The sequence below is a fragment of the Neopelma chrysocephalum genome, unplaced genomic scaffold, assembly GCF_003984885.1.
Source record: "Neopelma chrysocephalum unplaced genomic scaffold, ASM398488v2 Primary Assembly neopelma1_45, whole genome shotgun sequence".
In the NCBI taxonomy this organism is placed as follows: Eukaryota; Metazoa; Chordata; class Aves; order Passeriformes; family Pipridae; genus Neopelma; species Neopelma chrysocephalum.
This window is the reverse complement of record NW_020897704.1, coordinates 12278317-12296063: the sequence shown is the minus strand read 5'-3', so window position 1 is coordinate 12296063 and position 17747 is coordinate 12278317. Positions and strand designations below refer to the sequence as shown.

The 17747-nt window shown below is 38.2% G+C and overlaps 1 protein-coding gene across 3 annotated transcripts in view; it reads right to left on the bottom strand.

Annotated features, from left to right (window-relative positions):
• Positions 1–4021: 4021 nt before the first annotated feature.
• Positions 4022–17747, bottom strand: part of PTPN12 (protein tyrosine phosphatase, non-receptor type 12) — a 70617-nt gene continuing 56891 nt past the window's right edge. The window contains exons 13-18 of one of the 3 annotated variants that reach the window (XM_027679428.1): positions 12785–13737; positions 9843–9920; positions 8426–8514; positions 7459–7489; positions 6556–6672; positions 4022–5964 (exon numbers count right to left, since the gene is read on the bottom strand). In XM_027679428.1, coding sequence (XP_027535229.1) covers positions 5903–5964; positions 6556–6672; positions 7459–7489; positions 8426–8514; positions 9843–9920; positions 12785–13737 — 1330 coding nt within the window. In that variant the 3' untranslated portion in view covers positions 4022–5902. The remainder of the gene's footprint in view (positions 5965–6555; positions 6673–7458; positions 7490–8425; positions 8515–9842; positions 9921–12784; positions 13738–17747) is intronic. The other 2 variants (XM_027679426.1, XM_027679425.1) reach the window with 2 other exon arrangements.

The window sequence follows — 17747 nt, the reverse complement described above, 5'->3', positions numbered from 1 at the left end:
GAGGCTGGTATTCAATTGCACATTTTGCAGAAACTCAAACCCACCAATTTGTTTAAAGAAGAGTTTCCTTGTGCTGCATTCCTGTTACCCAACCACACCTTTCTGCCCTTCTTAGGAGCTTACAAAACTGGGAACCTGCTCAACAAGTTCATTTCAACCTTTTATTACCCACAGGCAAAGGCAGTTTCCTCCTTGTACTTGCTACAGTTCAGCTTTTCCTGCCTCTCTCCTCCAGGGCTACTGTGCTCCTTGTTCTTTCCAACCCTGCCACATTCACTTCTTACCGCACACCAAGCAGAGACCATGACATTTTATGAGCATGTTTTGGATCACTTTCTCTATCCAGGCAACTTGCTTCACTTTTGAAGTTCTCACAAATTACTTCCCACAGATCTCAAGACCTGAGCTATGAGTCATTTTTTAATTAACTTTTATAAAAATCAACATATGAGTGCTTTTTCAGAAAAGCTTGATGGTATGGGCTGTTCACATTAATGGGAAATGCAACCCTAGATTCCCTACTGCAGTTTAGAAGGATGGCTGTTTTAGCTTTTAATTATCTCAAGTGAAACATATCAGAAGCTATATTACTGTTTTTTAAAAAAATTGCCAGCCTTTCACTGGTGGGTTCAACTGTGTCCAGATACCAGAGTAACACGTGGAATTAAGACTGTATCAGGCCCAACCCTTCACTTGCAGCAGAATAATGGTGTTCAGTGCATTCAGGAGTGAAATCCCAAAATCAGAAGTGAACTGGGCAGTGCTGATAAACTGTGTAAGCAATATTGCAAAGTTAAATATTCACCATAAAGCATATCCATACTGGAGATACAGAAAATAAAAGAACAGCTAAAGCAAATGGACATCAGAGGCCTGGCATGTTTCCTCAAAAGATTTGTGTCTTCGTCCTGCCACCTTCTCTAGGCTCGTTTGAACAATGAATATACTGTTTAATGTGAAAACAGCAAGAAAGCAAATACAAATTTGAACAAACATAGCAAATATTTGGAAAAACTCAGATTATTAACCTGACTTTTTTTTGTCCTTTTAACATTAGGCCAGAGATGTAGCAGGTAGATTATATACTGGGATGGAACCACACACCAGGCATCTTCTGGTGAAGAGTGAGCAAAGTCAAGTACACAGAAAAGCTCCGCACAGTCTTTGATACTCCAGGTTTGAACAAGTCCAGCTTTTCCTTCGACTTGACAGTCAAGCTCTCCATGGGATTTTGGCACTACCTGCCCAAAAGATCAATTTCCTTACCTGCCTGTGATCTTTTACACGAAGGACTGTAACTCTGCAGATCAAAGTGGGAACTGTAGATGTGAAAGATAACTTCCAGCTCACTAGCTGAAATCCATGGAGCTCAGCCATGCTGCCAAAGACAGAGCTAACCACTCTCCTTATGAGTGCCCCAGAACTGCAAACACTGACACACACACTAAACCATGTAGATGAATGGCTGCATTGAGCTCCCTATGGCTGTTTACATGCACAAGGTAAGTAACTTCACGGGATTTAAGCCGAAATGCAAAACTAATTTCTTACCTTGGCCTCACTACAGTAAGTTTTTCATGCAGACACAGTGTAATTTCAGAGGCAACAGTCAAGTTGTTAAAGAAATCGACTGTTACAGCAACAGTGACCAAATAGGTCAACCCAGAAAATGTTTTCAGCTAAGTCTCTTCAAGGAAAGACCATTTACCCCAGCAGTTCAGATTGTGAGATTTGAGCACACAGGCAAACAACATTTTGTTTATTCACTGTTTTAAGACTGCAAATACTAAGCTTTTGCCATGTAGTCTTAGAAGTGATGAAATGAAGCATTTGGTACAGATCTCAAGGATACCACAGCACTGAAGCCAAGAAAACAGTATTTTCTACCTCTGTTCAGCCCAACACTTGACAAACCTGTGTTTTAATAAGTGCATGCACTGAAATGGTTAGAAAAAGTCACATCAGAGAGAGCCTGCCTATTACTGGATGCTACTAAGCCTATTATAACCACTTTGCAGACTTTCTGTCTCAACAGGCTCAAAATACAGAGGGTTCCAGGAGGGCAGTCGGTGCGTTGCACTGGCTTGTCCCAGCTATGCCCTGTCCTAGTTTCATGCGTTCCATGCATTCAGCTCTGCATTTTAGCCCACACAGGACAACCTTTCCTAGAAGCTGTTTAAACTCCTCAGAGTTGAAGAGCATTTTGAGATTACAAGAAAGACCCTTCTTTGGTGAAGGGCTGCAGTAACTGCAACTTGTTCGTTCATACTGTGGAGATGTTACTCCTCCCTCAAGTGTTGAAAAAATTCACAAAGTAGTTGGATGCAATTGTATCTGCTTGAGTATTTGCTCACTTACATTGTCCAAAATCCTTAACTCCTTGTTCCTCCTCAAACTCCCCTTGTGATATTCATTACTAGTCTTTCCCTAGTCCAACCCTGACTTGCTGGGTTCTGTCTCTGGCTGTACCATGCCAGGGTTATGCTGCAGGCAAGAGCTTCATAGGTGGGTGCTTCCCAACAGTGTGATCTACAGCTACAACAACTACTCTGGGAGCAGCGTGGGGTGATCACACTGCCCAGTCACTGTGTCACACTTGATCTCATTCTTTCTTTTAGAGATCTGTCTCCAAAGAAATCCAATCCAATAATTTCAATTCACAAACCCCCAGAGATAATTCTTAGAGTTTTTAATTTTTCTGCCCAGTTCCCAAGTTAGAAACTTCTTTAAGGCAATTTACATCTACACAGCAGGTTCTCCTAACAGATAAGAAATAAAAATGCTGACATAATGCTCTAATTACTTACCAAAATAGAACTCCACTTGCCAAATCAATGCAAAACCTAAAATATGCTGCGTAATAGAGATAAGCAATGATATTAGTAGAGGTCAGCTTTATTCTTAGACTTGAGAATTCACATTTCTAAAACATGGAGAACTCATCCTTCTTTTGATGTGATAATTTACGGCATTATTTGTTCAATATTAATACATTTAGAAAAAACAAGAAATGGAATATTAGAAAAATACTGAAGGAACAAACAAGCTAATGCAGTGGTTATGAATAAGAATAGCTGGGTTGAGTAACATTACTTTGCTACAGTGATCAAGTCAATTGTATGCCTGAAAAGCTGCACTTCAGAGATTAAAGCTGAAGACTGCTTTCAGAAAAATTAACATGGAAAACTGGAGCTAAACAGGATTGATTTCAATACATGTACAAAGTTGCTTGATCTAGATCTGTATTCAGTGATAATTTGCAAACTAATGTAATACTCTAAACTCCTTTAGATTCCATTTCAAATAAACCACAAAGAAAGGTCTTGGGTTTTGGGGTTTTTTTTTATGGAGTTGTTAAGATTGGATAATATTTCCAAGTTATGACGTGAAATTCCCCAGCCCTGCAGTTATCTCCGTACCATCCACAAGAGCGGATACAGAAAGTAATGCAGAAAGTAATGACATTGGGCAAGTTTCACCTTGCACTTACAATTGTCAGCTTATCTGAAATACAATAGGTGAAAATATAAAACTCAGATGAACGTAAGCAGGCAACAATGCGTTGTAAAACAGCTCTGTCAAAGGGCACAGAAATCCATACAGGACAATTGCTGCTAAAGCAAAGAAAGGCTGCAAAATTTCTGTGACAAACTCAGTCTGGAATATGATCCAAATCCATGCAAATCTAAGGGGAAAAAAGATGAACCCGCATGTTCTTTAATTAAACATTGCCAGATGGCCTGTATATAGTGCACAGATTTGGGTCAGCTTTTGCTCTAAGTGAAATTCATATGTGAAAAGCAGAAAATCTACTACCTGCACAGTTCTGTATTTGCATGGTAGACAAATATGGAAATGATCCTTGAAAAGCACAGCCAAAACATATTTGGAAATTTTCTTATTTAACTTTTTTTTCTCCAAATTTACAACAATTTGGACTGTCCAGGGGTGATGACAGCCCGCCTTGCATTACAAAACTGCAGCTGAAAGTGAAAGTCTAAGCTAATCATCCGCAACACGAGGGAAGGGAAACAAAGTTCAGGCCAACTTTATTCTGCCAACTGCTGGATAGTCCAGATTTCTGAACTGTTTACAAATCAGGAATATATAGGTTGATATAGGTTATCCCAGATGGCATATATTATTGAAATATTTATTTTTAAATGAATAATTGCAAAACTACATCCATGTGAAGCATTTATAGCGCACATAGTTCTTTGAAAGTGCTCCCCAGCTCGACAGTCTGTCACGTGTACCAAGCACATGGTGATTAATCCACAGTCAGAGACAGTAATTGCAAGTTATGTACCTTTTGGAAGTTACTAAAGGCTGCTATCTGGGCAGTTAATGCTCTCTTTTAGCAGAGAGGCCCTAAAGGTACAACTAGTAAATTAGACATAATGTTTCCATGGCTAAAGTCCAGATTAATAGTTTCACTACCTAAAATGAACATTTTTCCTCTAAACACCCTTCTCTGCTTCTCTGGCATTATTGCTGGCCAGAACTTTTAAAGCAGTTACTAAAACTAAGGTCCTGAGTGTCAGTATTTTGTTCAAGTACAAGATCTACAAGCAAAGCCAGACTGCCACACTTCGCTCTGTTTCACTTCACTTCTGAACACAGTTTTCTTTCCTAAGAGTAAAAACACCCATAGTGAGATTTTTACTTTCTTTAATTTAAAGATTGTATTACAGAAAAGTTTAATAAAGGAATCCTTATAAGGATTAACTCTTGACGTAATATATTGCCAAGATACAGTGTAGCTGCAAGGGCTCCAGGTGAACCTTCATATAAGTTGCTTTCTTACATACACAGTCCTTGAACAACAAAAATGGTATTCCCCATCTGTAAGAGAAGACAGTGGTATTGAAACAGTCCTTTTACCAGTATGTTCTGGTTTTCCCAAATTAGAAACACGTCATATTAAACCTGTAAAATCCTACTATACAGAAAGGTGATAGAGATGAATTTTCTAAAGATTGCAACTGATGAAACACTAAAATGAAAACTAAGGAGTGTTGATTATGCAAAATGGTTTCTCTTTTACTCTCAGGTCAAATATACTAAGAAACGTACAAATATTTTTGATAATCTAGTTCCAGATGAACTCAAAACACTGAAGTAACACATACAGGCTAAGAGAATTCAATACTGTTCCAAGGCACTTACTGAATCTCCATGACTAGATGAAAACCAGAACAAATTAGGTCTGACAATTAAACAGTATATAATATAAAAATAACCTTTTGCTTACAATTTACAAAATGTATTACAATCTTTATCTCTGCTAACCTGCAATTCTGGCTGTGTGTGTCCAGCAATTTTTGTAAAAAACCCCAGAAACTATTTTCTAAAACTTCAGGGCAAATAATTTACAAATAAGGTACACAAAAATTTAGATCATGCAGAGATTTCTTACATCTTCTGTTAATATTTTATGATTGCAACTTTATCAAATTATATACTTACTTGCCCTGTACATATACAAAATAATGCATACATGGTACTCAAACGTTAGCAAAAAGTAGTCCATAAACACAATCTGTCAAAAGTATTACTATATTAACATATGTCTACAAGCAGCGTGTAACAGGGTTAAAAGACATTAAGGCAATAATACTTGAAGTTACAAAATAAATCGTATTAATACTTTCTCCTAAGTGTAGTAAGGCAGGTAGATGGCCCCAGCAAAAAGTTAAGTTGTAATACTGGAATCCACTGTTGTGAACCATGTGTCAGGTTTTGCGTGGGATGTACTGCAAAGAGTGTACCATGGATAGTTAGATCTACACTGCTCTGTGTTAGTCGCCCCCCAGAAAAGTGGAATACTATTTTTCTAGTTCTCAGTGGCACTTGAGTTTTCCAGTAGAACTTAATGATAGTATGTCCATTAGTTCTTGGATCATGTCCATTCTGAGGGTGGCTCTCTTGGTCCTCTGGGCTTTGCACAGCGGTTACCAAAACCTAAGGAAAGAAATGTATTTAATATTCTGTCCACTCAGACAACACAGGCTCACAAATGCTGGCAGCAGTCAGAAGGATCACTAAGACTTGCTCCAGCTCTTACAGAACAGGTTTATTCTCAGGGCTAGAAAACAACTTTGTAGTACGAGGAGTTCTAAAGGCACTATGGCCACAGGAAATAGAAATACAAGGAATTTGTATATCCTTATAGTTCACTATTTAAACCTCACTGCAAAGTATTTATCAGTAAATACAGTGTTATAGCCCTTGTTATCTTTCTTTTCTCCTTCTATGCATACCAAAGCAGTTATCAGGTATTATTTCCAAAAGTTTTCAGTGCTCTAGAGACATTATATCCAATTTGACATATTCTATATGTTACACACTCTGAAAAAAACGAAGTGAAGAATTACTCAATCGTTGATTCTGGGAAAAATTCCTTCAGCAATGCTGAAGAGACAAGGCAGGCTTATTTGTCTGCATCTCAGTGAGCTGGAGGGAGACGGTAGCAGCATTAATCCAAATTAGTACCGTTAATGAATCCTCTGTTTAATTCATCTAGCGATTATGTTTTGAATGAATTGTAATTACCAATATCTGTTACTTCTGCAGGAAATTCTGAAATTTGACCTCTTGTATCAGTGGAACTGGAAAAAGAAATCTGAGGTAAAATGTCAGTTGGTGTTTTGTTGCTTCTTTCAGGACGATCTGGAAAACATACAGACCACAATCACTTAGTCACCACTGTGGCAATGCCACCTGTAATTGCAGTCCAGAAAACAACTGGCATAAAATATTATTTACAAAAATAAAGCTTTAAAAGCCAATTTCTCATTTCTCAAAAATGATACTTCAAGATTGTTTATGAAGCAAATGTTCAATGACAGTGACACATTCCTGCTTGCCAAATCTGGATTACTGTTTTGTCTTACAGTTTGCATGGATATTTGAAATCCCACATAGCATCTATTTATAGCAAAAACCCACAAGATGCCATTTAATGCATCAACATAAATGCATCTGTTCATGTTCTTTCTAAGCTAAAGGTGCTTAGACATGATAGGTAAGCATGTGTTGCATTACTTGTATAACCACTCTAGTAGCAAATCTGTAATATTTCTTAAACTAATTTATTTTAAAATAAACTGCCAGGTATTTAACAGGCAGCTCCAAGTGGACAGTACAAGCCCATTCAAGCAGATGCAGAAGAAACATGCAGACAGTCAGATTACAGCTGAAGCAGGTTGCTGCAAAGTTAAACGTCAGCTGGTAGACCACACTTCCTATTGAAGCCTTTTCAGAAGAACAAAAAACTAAAGACTTGGATAAATATGCAACATACATATAGATATAGTTTAAAAACAGAAGGCCTTTTCAGAAAAGCCAGTGTTTTGACAATCTACTTAGATATCTTCAGAGCAAAAGCAAATTTTTGTTCAGTAGGAAAAATGTATTTTGGAAAAAAAAATTAGAAAAGCTTTTTCCACTACTTACCAGGTAGTAGAGGTGAAGTTGTTTTCAAACTCTGTTAATGACAGATACATAAAATAATTATATAAACCACTTGCAAAACACTAAAAGAAAATAAAAAATTTAAGATTATGAAAACACTTCCAAAAACATACAACATTTGTGGAAATACCTATTTTCCTTCACATTTTTGGCTTGCTTCAACGCTGACAAAAATGCTACAGTAGTTAATAAGAAAATTTACTATGAGAACCTTACTTAGCATTTAATAAAAATTTGAAAATATGATGCTACAAATCATTTGCAAAATGAGGTAGGTTAGTTCTCATACTATGTTTATAGCCCCTGAAAACTCACATCTATGTTTTTTGTTATTTTTAAGTGAGGTATTGGGGGTGCATTAAAAAAAGGCACAAATGTAAAAAAGATTTACATGCTTTTGAAGTTTTGCCAGCTGTTCATGTTGGATGACTTCAAGCTAGATGACTGAAAAGTGAAATCTGATGGGCAAAAAATGGTTTGTTTAAAATAAATATGGACATTAGGGAAAACCTTTATCAGGCAGTGAAATGGGTGATATCAAATGTCTGTCTCTGGAGGTTTTTAAGACTTAATTGGATAAAGCCCTGGTCAGCCTGGGCTTAGGCCCTGCTTCATGTAGCAGGTTAGACAAGAGACTGTAGATCTCTTTCAGTTTGAATTGACCTAAGATTGATCAAGGGCAGACAGCAAGCTCTATAAAAGCAGCACATAATTTAAGGTATATTAAAATACTCTTAAAAGTATTGCTGAACTTAGAAAACCAGATAATTTCCTTGGAAAGAAAACACACTCTTAACACATCAGTTCAGCAGCTCGGGCGGAAGAAAAACTGGCCAGTTGTAGACGACCAACAGCTGCACCTTCTCACGAGTGTGTATTTTGCTTTTTGTTGTGTCTCCCCACCAAACTAGAAATGACTGATTAGTACAGACTTGTCTCCTACACTTACTGTGGAGGCTGTTTGCTCAGGGAGATGTTGATCACGCAATATGCTCCACTCCGACTGCGCAATCACAACTGGCTTCAGCAAGGGTGTGCCTAGGAAAAATTAAATCAAACTCAACATACTTGAGCTCTCCCCATGATCAGGCATTAGTACACAGCATCAGAAATGTGCTCTAAAGCAACTTTTTTTAGATTAAATGCTTGTAAAAACATGAAAATCTCTTCACGTGAAAAGCACTCAAGATAAGGCAAAATGCCACAATGTAATTTAAAATATACAACTGCAGCACTTGCAGCGTGGATGTTCATTGCCTTCCTTTGAGGGCTCCTAACCAACAGGGGAATTGGCTTCTTTTTCAAGAATGTTTCAGAAATTTTGTTACATCAGCTGTGCAGTTACAGTATGTGTTTTTCAGATCTCCTAAGTTAACATACAAGTCAGGACAGCCATACCTGTCCTTTAGAGACATCATGCAAAACCACAAACAAAATGGAAGTGTTCTTACTTATTCCAGTCCCAGAAAGATTTATTTTTTTTTAAAGGAAACAGCTTTGTTTCTTGTGTTGTCACAGAAAAGGAACAAGTCCATAATATTCAGAGGATGACTTTGACTCTGAACTACCTATGCTTATGATGCTCAAGGGACACATTTACAAAACTTCAATGTTTTTATGCTGAAAGTATTAACTACTTGGGCCAAAAATTTTTGAGTTTCACAAAGTGACACTGAGCAAAAGCCTCAGTAAATAACTGCATCATATTAGGTTTTCTGGAAGATACCAAGCATCAGCCTAATTTATCACTTAATTTCAATTAATCTGTCTCGTATTCTGCCATTACTAGCTTGATGAATGAACTATGACAAGGAAAGCACATCATTTGTGTCAGCTTTTTCTTTCAGTTACCCTTATGATACAGGCAAAGAGTGAACTGCATTCAACTTGAACAAACTAGGCTTGTTCACTCCATGCAGTGCAGTATGATGCATCATCATCTTTCCTTTCCCCAAGAAAGGGGAATCAGATAAGCACTGTTCATGTGCATTCCCATTCCCTACCTGGGAGCAGTAGGAAACCAAAATAGCTGGGAAATTCCCTAACTGTACTGCATTTCCCCATTGTATCTCATTTCCATACCCTTCAGAATGAAAACCAGGTCCATTAACATCAAAGTCTCCAATTACTTAAATATCATATAACAGCATGCTTACTCAGAAGATGAAAAATAACTTCACTGTGTTCAAGAGCTTGTGAAAATTAAACCTCAAAATAAGCTACTATACATGCTAGATTTCATTCCATTTTATAATTTGCTCCAACAGACTAACCAAAAGCAGAGAGTATTTGTATTGTATTAAAATACAATGCTGAAATGCTTTTCACATTTTATCTCCAGTTATCACAAAACATCAAAAACTCACTCTGTTCACTTGCTAATACAAATGATTCTGGTGTTCTTTCTGGGAGCGGGGGAGAGGATTCTTCACTAGCATCAGCATCTAAATCAAATATGACATTTAAGTAAGTTCAAAAACACACTTAGATTTTCCTCCTAAGCTTCTAGAAGTTGATCTTTTGATACATGAGATAATCCTAAACTTGGTATAAAAACTTACAGCAAAAGAACAGTTTGCTCTAAATATTATAAAACATTTTGGTTTACGAAACTAATGCCCTGGAGCAACTTCATGCTAACAACACTAAGTTCACATTAAGAGGGTAGGATCAGTTTGTGTGTTATGCAACAAAGAAAAGGAAAACACATTTCCAGACTAAATAATTTGGAGGAAAAAGACCTCAACAACTCTGATGAATACTTTTTCTTCATTATTTCAGGTCCCAGTTTTGCTTCCCAAGTCCATCTCAGGGCCCACCAGCTTCCACACCACTGATATAACCTAGTTAAACAGTCTAGTGCAAGGTTTATCAACCAGGAGGGTAAATAGGAGCCAGAGGAGATGTGGTTGGTGGCACTGTTGGTGCCAGTACCACATCCTGTCCCCAGTCTGTTCCCTCTCACCTCTCAGGAGTGTACTAACACAAGCTGTTCTGGCAGCAAAAGCCCCACTCTGACCTGTTAGAAAATCTGAAGTAGTAATTAAAGGTTTAAAACAATTTAAAGTAGCTGCTGCCATAAGAAATCTCATCTGACAACTGTACTCTGCACAGGATTCAAAAATATGAAGACACATTTCAGCTAATGAAGCCATGGAGCTTGACCTGCCAGCATGCCCTGCTCCTGCAGGGACAGAATTCCATCAGGTTGTACAAGCCACTGTGTTCCAAGTGGCTTCTGAGACCTGCTCCATCTCAAGTTTACTATACAGCCTAAGAAAACCTTCATTAATGGAAATGGCTTCTATAAAACCAGAAAATAAAGCCATCACGGATATGCACTAACTGAAAGTCAGTTTTTAGGGTTTTGTTTAGGGTGTTGTTGCTGTTTTATTGTTCTGTCTGGTTTTTTTCTTTTTACACCTCAGGGTACAACTGCTTTTCACTTCATTTGAATTAAAAGGAGGATTTAACTACGTGGTAAGATCATGCACACCAGCAGCTATGGTTAAGCAATTAGGCTGCTGGTAAGTTCACAGGCAAGTTTCCCCGATAATTGCACTCATACTCCCAGCTTCAGACAGAAGACTCCTATGCAAGTATGAAATTGAGAAAGTCACTGTAAAACAGGGCTTAGAATCACTGGTGCAAACCCTATATTCTTGAGTCCCAGAGGGATTTATATTCTGCAACCAGAATATAAAATGGGAAGTGTTCACTATCATACGAAAAGGGATCAGATACACCCTAAATAAAAAGAGATAAATGATATAAAATTAATGTCAAAATTTTAATCCATTCCTCTGAAATCATCAACATACCAGCAGCACAAGGGCTGTACTGTTATTTCAGGACATTTCTGATACACAGTTACATGAAACAAACTCTAGAGTGACATTCCTCCCATTCCTTATCATTTATGGCATATCACTTATTTTATTTGCACGTTCTTATAGCATCTACATAATGAGATGCATGGAGAGGTAATGATTTCCAAACCGTGATAAACAATTATTGCCCTGGGAAAGATGAAAAAAATCCTAGCTAAAAGCAGTATCAGAAAAATACTATAGCCTGTACATCTAAAAAACAAATCCAAGCAAGATTGCTGAATAAAGTTGAAATAACAATGACAAGGAGCTTCATAAGCTCTGCAGAGCATTTTTAAAGTGTCACAATTTAAAAAACAAACATGTATGTGTAACCATTGTTCTGTCTGTATACATAATGTAACAAAAATCTATAGAAATAGATTTTTTTAAGGCTGTAAAACAGTTCACATTGTTGAATACATGACTTTTGGTGAAAGCTTAGTTCACAAAGCCAGTATTTTTAATTCAGCTTGTTCTGCACCTCACATGATACACTGAGCCCCATTTCACCTCAAAGTCATGAAGTCTGCACAGGCTCCTGAGGCGAGGCCATCACTGCAAGCAGCTCCAAGCACAAGTGTCTGAGCTGAATCCAGAAGCTCATGTTCTCCTTTCAGCTCCACAGCCTTTGCACAAGCAGTTATAGAGGCCTAACCTGTTCTTCCCAGCTCTGTCCTCCATCTAAGTGTGCCAGCCTGACTGAAATCTGCATCTGCATGTTTTGGGACCCTTTTGCCTTTGACAAACAATGTTGTAGCTTGCAAATTTCCCTTTCACAAAAAAAATTTTTAAAAAGTAGTAAAAGATTAAAAGCCACTAAATAATTTTCAAAACGCTAAGAAAGCGTAACTTGGATTTTTAGATGAACAGCAATATTAGCTTGTCTACCCCAGCCACGTACAGAAAAAGAGGAAAGCACAGTTAAATATTTACAATGCTATTAAAATGCAAGATCCAAATCATGAGCAAGTTCAACCAGCACGATGAATGAGGTTATATCTACATTTTTAGGAACAGCACATCAACCAGTAAGCATGAATTCGTTCTGTATTTGGACAAGTCCATTGAAAATACTTTGACTAGTCAAATCTCCATTATTATAGACACTTTCATGAAACTGGGAGTTGAGAAAAAAATGTGCCAACCAATAACATAGAAACCTACAAATAAGAACACATTATAAATAAAGCATCAAATAAACGCTCACAATAAAGCTTTTGAAGCAGCTAATCAAGGTCTGTAGTACTTCATAACAAAAATAGTTCACATGCAAACTGAAAGTTGGCAGGAAAAGTGTTGTGCCCCCTCTGAAGCTGCCACACTGCACTGATTAAATTCACGTTTAGAAAATTGCACTGAAAAGCAATTTATTTTGTCCATCTCTACAGATGCAGGTAGGTTAAAGAGTAGCAATTCTGAACCTCAATGAAACCTACCTTTGCCATCTTCAGAAAACGTTACAGCTGTTAAGTCTTGCCTAGCAATAGACATTGGCAATACTTTCCTGGCAGAAATGTTTTCAGTACTAGTGGCAGCAGAGACTGTGGCACTTGCGGTTGACACATTAGATGCGCTTTTGCTCACGGCTCCATCAAAGTTCACCTCCGTGTCAGAATCATCTGAATGGAGAGGATTAGTAAAACAGAGGGGTGCTCGGACAGAAATAGGGGTATGATCAACATTATCACTGGAAGGATGTTCAACTGTGGTGTTTGATGCTAGAGAGAGAGTTTTAACACCGTGACACAAGGTGTCTGAAGATGTGTCTCCAGACGCCGACGTACACAGTGCACTTTCAGGCCCATGTAGTGACCACGTGGCATGTCCCTTTTCTGTCAGAGGCAGACGATCTGGTCTTGGTGGAGTATCAGACACCTGCTGACTTTCTGGCGAAGGTATTAAGGCTGTATTAGACTGTGGCACATTGTATTCCACACATGAGTTTTGAGAAGCATCTACAAATGAATCCCCTGAAGTCTGTTCCTGTGGTTTAAAGCTCTTATCAATTACAGAGGATGACACAGGCTTAATTTTAATTGCATGTCCCCTGTTCAACAGGGAGTTCCCATCAAAGCTTCGAGGTCCCTCCTGAAGAGGTACCTTCTTGATCTCAAAACTTAAGTTGCGCTCCAGCCTTTTCTCCATGCGTTCACTGGGTTCATTCTTCCCTGAATGTTCTGTTGACTTATTATAATTCTCGTTGAGGTCTGTTGAATGCTCTGATGAAACCATGTGCAAAACAGGCTTTGGATGGTATCTATCATTGTCCTGCCACACCGTAGTGACTGTTGGATAAGCTGATGGGGGAGATGGTGTTAAGATTGGTGGTACTGGCAGAGGCTCTGGAGGCTGCAAGATTTCTTCTTTAGCATCTCCTTCTACAAGGCAACTGCAAAACAAACAAAACACAATTGTCTAAGTTTTCTGTATTTTGACAAGAATTTAGGTAGCTATTTCCCTCTGCAGCAGTAATGCTTTCATACCAATATCAAACTCCGCACAGAGCTTCCAGTGCATACAGACAATGGTTATAGAATATGACTAACGGGGTAGGCAAGAACTAAGTCAACACACTCAAAACATCTTTCAGAACATCACAAAGACATGCATTCAGGCCACAGCTAATCCTCACTGATAGTTCAAAGATTGCTCACATCCTTTCCCAGAAGCATTTTTTCAAAGATGCTGTAAGACAGGCCCTCTTGTGGCAGCATTTCACTACTTTTTTCCTTCTGAAGTAGCTCAGAGAAACTTGACATATGGAATTCAAATTTCAATAAAGCCAAGAAAAATTTCTAAAAAAAAAAAAAATCCTTACAGCCCTCTTGATACAGAATATCTTCCTTCATTTTTATTTTTCTGCATATACCCAGGAGGATTTTATTTTTATATTGGTGTATTTAATAGTCTGTGAATAGTTGTAAGGCTAATGATACAGATCAAGGTTAGTTGACATGAGGTGCATACAGTATAAAGACCACTCACAGTAGAATATATATGATCTATATATATACAGTGCATATCAGTGAGATCACAGCACTTACAATTGCAGTTCATCTCAAGCTACTTAAAAGGAGAAGCTCTTCAAGCATAGAGTCATTCTACTTTCAGATTAGATGCAGGGTAATTGACTATAAACATTTAGCGTAACTGACAAAAGTTTCGTCTACAAACAGGAAATTAGGCATTTTTATAATTTTCATTCAGAGCTTTTAAAAAAACAGAAGGACCTGGAGAAACTCAAGAAATGGGGCCATGGGAACCTCACAAGGTTCAACAAGGCCAAGTACAAGGTGCTGCACCTGGGCCAGAGTGCACCCCTGGTATCAACACAGGCTGGAGGCTGAAGGGATTGAGAGCAGTCCTGCGGAGAAGAACTTGAGGGTGCCCAGAGTGCCGATTGTATCCTGAGCTGCATCCCCAGCAGCGTGGGCAGCAGGTTGAGGGAGGTGATTCTACCCCTCTAGTCTGCTCTCATGGGACCCCACTTGGAGTATCCCATCTAGCTTTGGGCACTCCAGCGTGAGAAGGACCACACAATGGCACAAGAATTTCTGCCTGTCTACAAGAGAAAGGCATCAGACAGGCCCTCATTACTTGTCTGTATGTCACATCACAAAGTCAAATACAAAAGGATTTGCTCCCCTACTTCCAAACCAGGCCTAAAATGGATTCACCAAGTGCAAATTCTCGAGACCATCATGACCCACAGAAAAACAAAACAAAATAACCCCAGGGGACTGCCTCACACTTGAGTCTTGTACAGAACCAAAAGCATATCTGACCTGGGACAGGCTACAGTACGTTTCATCCCTGTCACTTTACTAGCACCAAGCTACAGCAGTATGGGTTGAAGAACTAAAATCCTTACAACAAAGGATTCCATATTAAAGAGAACTGTTTGGATTCTCAGTTTATGAAAATCCCAACCCCCAGAAGTACTGCAAGCTTCACAGCTTCCAAATTATCTTCTAAAAGTTACTGTATCTTTGTATCTGAAAAACCCCAAATCCCTTTGCAGTTCTCCCCAGTGACCTCTTTCATTGTCTGCTTGATTCCTGTCACAAAGAGTTGGGCCTCAAATTTCTTCTCTTTCTCTCCTCCGTGTGCTTGTATATCACTATTTTTCTTTACATTAAAACAGGAGGAATACAAAGCACATCAAAGCAATTTAACAGAAGTAATTGGGAACTTTTGCCTCTAGATGTTGTTGAAAAATGAATAAGCTTGAGACTGAGTTGTTTGCTTGAATTAGTAAAGACAAGACAGGGAAGGGGGGGATGTAAGTTGTGCTCCAATTTAGTACACACTAAGGACAGGAGAATTCCCTCCTCTTGTATTTCTCTCCTCAGTTCTGAATGGGGGAGGGGGACATGGGGAGGGAGAGAGAGTGCACTTGCACAAATGTTTACATGCCCCCTTTAGCAGCAGTGATGCTCATCAGTAATCTCTACTAAATCCTCCTACTGAAAATAATGGTTTTCCCTTATTGACCTCATTTTCCTGACCCAGAGTTATACATGCAATCAGCAAAACTAATTTCTTATCTGGTACAGACATACCATTAAGCATTACAATTAGCTAAAGGAGCAAATTAGCATTAAAGTAGATATGACAAGACTACAGGCCCACAATACCAGTCAAAATTCATTAAGTTCTTCACCAATTACTGTTCAATGAAATCACTCTACTCCCTTTGATTCACTAGTAAACAGAGCCCCACATGCATACAAACTGTTCCCTTAGATGTATCCATAGAGCTGATGACACGGGAAATGCTGCATAAATCAGCAACCTAAAAGTTGATTAAACAGCTTCCCTGTACACAGCTCAACAGAACTACTACAATGTTCCCTATTATATTTAAAGTTAGATGTCATTCCTTCACTCTTAAATAGGAGTTTACAGCAATCAAATGAGAAATTATTTGCCAAAATCATTCTTTGCCTTATTAATATTGAAGGATATCCGTCCTCAGAAATCAAGATGCCCAAATAGCATTCTAATGTAGTTTTTCTCTTTAAATAAGGAAACAGATGCCAACAGGTAAAAATTTTTCCATTTTACTGACATTTTAATATTATTATTTCACATTTTCTGCATTGCAAATAATGCTTTTGTTTGTTTCCACACAGCAGAAATATTAAGATATGTACACATTCAGAAGGTCTCTGTTTGGCAGTAGCTTTTTCTAAAACTCTTGCTAGACAATCTTGGGCATTTTGGGCTGCTGCATAATGCTTTCTTTGGGCATGTCCTTCAACAGCTGTGCTCCACAGACACTTCTCCCCCCAGAGGCAGAAAATTATCTGAAGATGAGCTACTAATACTGTTACAAACAACAGGAGACAGTAAAACCAGCTTGATTTAAAATACCAGGAAACTAATAGAAAGCTCATCAAAGAGGATATTGAGATAGAAAAGAGCCAGTGAACCAAAGCAAGCCAGGCCAGTCAAGAAAGAGAATTAAGCTCTCCTGTATTAGACCTTTAAATAAACCCTGCATTGCTTTTATATATTGGAAAAGCAAGCATTTCACACGTACATTTGTAAAATCCCACTGTGTACTAAAGAGACAGAAAGCTTTGTCATGACACAGTCTTGAAGTGTCTCTTCACTGCTAATGATTACCTTGGAATGCGACTACCTTGGCACTTCCTCATACACAACTGGATATGGAATTTCCTGAGGTGATCAAGGCAGCTTTTTTGTACCCTTTTATTGCCACAGAGTCTGAGCAGCTGATGCAGTGCCCTGGTGCCAAAGGCTTCTGAGGTGTCAGGTAAACCATAATTTAGGTGATAATGACTTTTTTAAATTATTTGTCATAGTAACAGTTTGCTCTCCCACAGCTTTCCACCAAAAACGTATACATGAAAAAAGGCAAAACTAAAATGATGGCAACATTATTTTTGCTTTTTCTGCAATGCATTATAAATTTTTAGAATGTTTTAAAATTCCATTAGGAAAAGAGCTATGTTATTAAAACTGGGCACTATGGATTCAGATTTAACTGAAACTTGGCCAGTGTTCAAAAGAAAAAAAAGCCTTAAGTAATCCACGGTTATTCTATGCAGCGTACCGTGGGGTGTTTCAAATAAAAGAGAGTGATGCCAAGGTCATGGAATGCAGCTGCTATGATCAACCAAAAATAGCTTCCAAGCTCTACACCCTCCCTCATAATTAAAATAGGAAAATTAAACTAAACATAAGCAGGTTGAAGCTAGACAACCACATTATTCTACTTTAGCATTAAATCACTGTCATCCGTGCGAAAGAAAAGCTCAGTTCAGTGAGTGAAGCTGTCGCAAACTGTGCTACAAATAATTTGTATGTTAAAAAAATTATATAAAAGTATAACAAATGAATAAAAATAACCAACTGGTGAATTTATCTAGT